Here is a 5,105-nt window from a genome sequence, read left to right as displayed (position 1 = left end):
TCAGGAGATAAATTCCTAGGATGATGGACAGCTCTCGAAAGAGCTCGGACTCGAATTGCCTTCCTAAATCGGTTGTGATGTTGACTGGTACTCCAAATCTTGCGACCCAGCCACTCATGAAAGCTCGTGCAACGGTGATTGCAGTCATGTTAGGGATAGGTATGACTTCTGGCCAACGAATAAATTTGTCAATCATGGTCAGACAATATGCGTTACCATCCGATGATGGTAGTGGACCAATCAAGTCCATGTGGATGTGTGCGAACCTTTCACTCGGCGTGTGTATTTGGATGATCGGCGACTTGTTGTGGCGGTGTATTTTTGACTTTTGGCAAGGTATATATTGCACAACAAAGTTCTTGCAGTCCCGATGAATAGAGGGCCACACATACCGATCAGTTACCAGACGTGTTGTTGCACGCACACCAAGATGTGAAGCACTGTGTAGTTTCCGAATTACCTCCGTACGGAACTCTTTCGGAACGAATGGACGGATTGCATCTGTTGAGACGTCACAGTACATCGATATGGTGCAAAGTGGTGATTTGAGTGTCTTCAATCTCAGTGTGGTGTTTAGCGGTGGGCTTTCTAGAAAAAAATTTAGTTCTGGGTCTGATTTCTACTGCTCTGCCATTCTTCTGAAATCAATTGGTACCTCTGTGTTGGCGATTGTTTCGATGCGACTCAGCATGTCGGCAACTTGGTTTGCCTCTCCTGGTACGTGGCGAATATCCGTCGTGTACTCGCTGATAAACGCGAGCCGGCGTTGTTGGGTCGGGTTTGCTCGTTCCGGACGCTGTTGTTAAAGGTTTGTGGTCGGTGTAGATACAGAAGTCGCGGGCGTCTAATGTATCTCTGAAGTACTTTACCGACACATATATGGCATACAGCTCCCTGTCGTATGTACTGGCCTTCTGCAGGCAGTTGTTCAGCTTACTTGAGAAGAATCCTAGGGGTTGACGACCTTCTCTGGTGATTTGATTAAAACCGCACCGATGGCAATTCCTGATGCGTCAACTTCCAATGCGAGTTTGGCTTCGGCAGAGGGGTGCGCTAGCAACACGGCATTTGCCAGGTCCTGCTTACATTTATCGAAGGCGGCGCTCGTGACTTCGTTCCAGACAAGTGGTGTCTGGTCGTTGCGGAAGTTTACTGGGATCATGGCATGCAGAGTTTGTTGGACATCAGCGGTGTGAGGAATGAACCGTGGATAGAAATTTATGCTGCCCAATAATCGTTTTAGCTGTTTGGCGACTATTGGGCGAGGGAACTGCAAAATAGCGGCGACCTTGGCCGGTTTTGGGTTGATGCCATTTTCCGTGATAGAATTCCGAGAAAGTCAACTTCTGGTTGACCGATTTGACACTTGCCGACGTTGATGGTGAGTCCGTTGTCCCGGAGGCGCTCGAATACCACTCGTAAGCGAGATTCATGTTGTTTTATGTCATCCGATGCGATGCAAAGGTCGTCGATGTACGGAAATATAAAATCCAGGTCACCGAAGATGTCGTGAAGAAGTCTCTGAAGCGTTTGGCCAGCGTTTCGTAGTCCGAATGTCATAAATTTGAATTCGAATAATCCGAAAGGGGTCGTGATGGCCGTTTTGGGGATGTCTTCGACTGCAACGGGGACTTGATGATACGCACGCTGTAAGTCGATACAAGAAAATATCTTTTTACCGTACAAAATGTTAGAGACATCCTGTATGTGTGGTACAGGGTAGCGATCAGGCACGGTCTGTAATCACCGCAGTGACGCCATTTTCCATTGGGTTTTTTAACCATATGGAGGGGACTTGCCCAGCAGCTTTTGGATAGCTGGCAAACTCCCTGCTCCATAAGAAACCTGAACTCCGCCTTGGCTTCAGTCAGCTTTTCTATCGTTAGTCTGCGAGGACGGCAGAAGACAGGTTGGCCAGTCGTGACGATGTGGTGAACGGTTTTCGCTTTCGTCGGGAGGTGGTTCATATTAAGGATCGTAATGTCCTGATATTCCTTGAGAAGGTCTGCAAATGGTGCGTTCACGTTGAAAGTGGTTATCATGGGTTCCGTGGCGGTCTGGATATTGTTGACTTCCAGAAGGGTAGTCCGCCGGAGACCAATATCGATAGTCAGACGTCTGGTACCGTAAGTGTTTATTGGGCTGCCGTTAGCAGCGAATAGTTGGTTGTATTTTGTTGGGTTTAGCTGTTCTCTTGGTGAGGGTGGGATCACTGAGATATCTGCACCGGTGTCGATCAAGTATCTGATGGATGACTGCTGATCGTGCACATGGATTCGTTGAATGTTGACTGTTTCGTTCTGGTTTGCAGTGGGTCTGAATCCAGGTGGTGAATTTACGTTCTGTGGTCGGGTGTACACATTGACTTTTCCGTCGAAAAAAATGCACGGGTTCTCTTCTTTTTGTTTTTCACATTTTTGTGCTTTTGTGGCGGTAGTGAAACCAGCAAATCCATCTGCGAGGGGCACGCGACTGCGATGGCGTCGGTTGTCTTTGACTGTGATGGCGGCTATGCGATGGCTGTCTTCTGTAGCGTTGTCTGCCACGGTTGTCACTGGACAATGCTTCATCCAAACGGCGGGAGAGTGCTTCAATCTGCTGTTCTAATCTTGAAATGGACGATGCGGATTTGGTCGAATGCACGGCTGCTACTTCTCCTCTCGGGGCTTCCATAATTTTGTCAGCTACCACTGCCTGCTCATCGAGGCCAACTGACGGCACGGCGGCGATGATCGAACGGACGGTGCTCGGTAGGGCGCGAAGCCACAAGTTGGACAATACGCTGTCGGAACAGCCTACTCCACCGAGACGACGCATCTCAGATAAAAGTACAGTCGGTGTTTGGTCACCGAGTGTCATTCCGGACAACAAGCTGGTCAGACGCTGATTTTCTGACGGACGAAAATGCGCAATGACAGCGGCTTTGATAACGTCGTATTTATCATTATTGCACTGGGCGATCACGTTGTAAACGTATTTAGCCCGTGATCCTAAGGCGACGATGACAGCGTTGAACCTAAATTTATCGTTCTTAATCTGGTTGACGCTAAAAGCGGCTTCCAGACACATGAACCACGTGTCGATGTCATCAGGGTCGAAATGTGGATAGTTGATTTTCGCGATGACGGTGGTTTCCATTGTCTGGCCAATGCGTTCTTCAGCATCACTGACGCCACTGCCAGCCATTTTGTTCTTGTCTTCACTCGTCATCACGAGAAGTTTTTTAATATGGTTCGGTAACAACCGGAGCTTTTGATGGACAAAACGTTGTCCGATGTGCACGGATTTATTCACTCGCGACGTTAAATACCAATGCTCGGTCGGGGTCACCAGAATATGGGGGTTAATCAATTCCCTATATTGGTTCGAACCGGACTTCGGATAGCACTATGGCGAGAAACGATGAAGCGACTATCGTCTTCGAGTGTCTATTTAATACTAGCGTTATATACATTAAACTATATACAGAATGCGTGTGCTATCTTGTGAGTGTGATGTGTGATCGTATCATATGCTACCTGGGATGGTTGATCGTGTGGCTGATTGTGTGATCGGGTTGAATACGATCTAATTATGGCAATGGTGCCAGATGCGCCACAGCCCCTTATTCATGTTCATGAATTTAAGGTCCTCAGTCAGGAATTTTGATATTTTAATCACGAGTAATGTGATTTATGTTCATGATTTCAGAAACTTTTTCGATGATTTTCATAATTTTTATTCACGTTGTCGTGAAACTTTAGTCATGAACAGCGGCGGATCTAAGGGGAGGGTCCTGGGGGTCCGGACCCCCTCCGAAATTATGTTACATGTTGAAAAATGTTAAATGAGTTTACAAAGAAATAGACAATGATTAGAGATATCTTCTAAGTACCACAAGCACGCAAAACAGATCGTAGATCATGTACTAGAAATCATGAACTAGTTCACGAATCCTTGAATAATATTTCATTATTTTGCGAACCATTGTACGAGCCCGCATGGTCAGACTAATATGTCGTGATTTCGTGAACTATTTGACGAGCACGGATATTGAACAGTAACTAATACATTAAGAATTATAAACCAGTTCACGAATACATGAATATATTTTACAATTTTGTGATACATTTCGCAGGCACGCATGGTCAGCTGTGACTGTTATACTAGGAATCATAAATCAGTTGACAAATTCATGAATATTTTATGATTTCGTGAACTATTTCACGATCACAAATGGTAAGTTTTGACTACTATACTAGGAATCATGAACCAGCTCGCGAATACATGAATAATATTTCATGATTTTGTGAACAATTTCACGAGCATAGATATTTGCTCGTTACTAATATATTGGAAATCATGAATTAATTCACGAAGATTGAACGGGATCATGAATAAAATTCTGAGTTTGTCCACAAGATAATATCCTTAATATTTTGATTTTGTGAACTAATCTTTCTAAATCTATGAATAACATCACGAATCAAACTTTGGTTTTATGAATAATGAGCATAAGCTTGATCAACCGTATAATTAGTAATTGATACTCCATTAGTGAACAGGACAAGCGAAAATTCACAGAGAATCAACGAATGCGGCCAGGGTGTAGATATCCATCATCAATTACGAGAGTTCTATACTTTAAAATGCCAATAACGGCGCGGGTCACGCCTTTGCAGTCATCGGGATGGGAAGGAATTTTAGTGTAGAGGAATTCCACGAAGATCCGTCTGAAAATAATTAACATCCTGATCGACCATCTTGGATTCCTATGAAACTTTACATATTTTATCGGCATGGAAGACTAAACATTTTCCACAATCAGTAAGATTATTTTGACTCAAGAGCAATTTTTTAAAAGAGCGTAAAAATTTCTACGTGCATTAATTTAATTTTTTTTTTGTTCGATTACTGTGTTTTATACAGCAAAACTTTATGAGGACGAGTTTGAGAATGAATATTTATGTGCGAAAAAATATACACTGCAAAAATTTTGTGTCATTTTTCACAAAAACAAAAATTTGTGTTAAAAATTTAAATTGTAAAAAAACTCTTTTTTAATTTTTTATATTTTGTCAATAAAACCTAAAGAGAAAAGAAACATTTTGAATGTGATTGGATGA

General features: G+C 43.5%; 1 protein-coding gene across 1 annotated transcript; it reads right to left on the bottom strand.

The window, feature by feature from the left end:
* Positions 1–619: 619 nt before the first annotated feature.
* On the bottom strand, positions 620–3,186 carry LOC131679511 (uncharacterized). Its single transcript, XM_058960248.1, has 5 exons — positions 2,414–3,186; positions 1,800–2,316; positions 1,345–1,647; positions 989–1,270; positions 620–796 (listed from the first exon to the last, which is right to left on the bottom strand). The coding sequence occupies exons 1-5, from the start codon at positions 3,184–3,186 to the stop codon at positions 620–622; spliced, it is 2,052 nt and encodes a 683-aa protein (XP_058816231.1).
* Positions 3,187–5,105: the final 1,919 nt, after the last annotated feature.

The sequence above is a fragment of the Topomyia yanbarensis genome, chromosome 2 (assembly GCF_030247195.1).
Source record: "Topomyia yanbarensis strain Yona2022 chromosome 2, ASM3024719v1, whole genome shotgun sequence".
In the NCBI taxonomy this organism is placed as follows: domain Eukaryota; kingdom Metazoa; phylum Arthropoda; class Insecta; order Diptera; family Culicidae; genus Topomyia; species Topomyia yanbarensis.
This window is presented reverse-complemented; position numbering and strand designations above follow the sequence as displayed.

Coding starts and splice junctions, on each gene's coding strand:
- LOC131679511 (XM_058960248.1), bottom strand. CDS start 3,186: ATGGCTGGCAGTGGCGTCAGTGATGCTGAAGAACGCATTGGCCAGACA. Junction 1,648..1,799: donor AGCTATCCAAAAGCTGCTGG/GCAAGTCCCCTC, acceptor ATCGACTTACAG/CGTGCGTATCATCAAGTCCC. Junction 1,271..1,344: donor GTCAAATCGGTCAACCAGAA/GTTGACTTTCTC, acceptor GCTATTTTGCAG/TTCCCTCGCCCAATAGTCGC.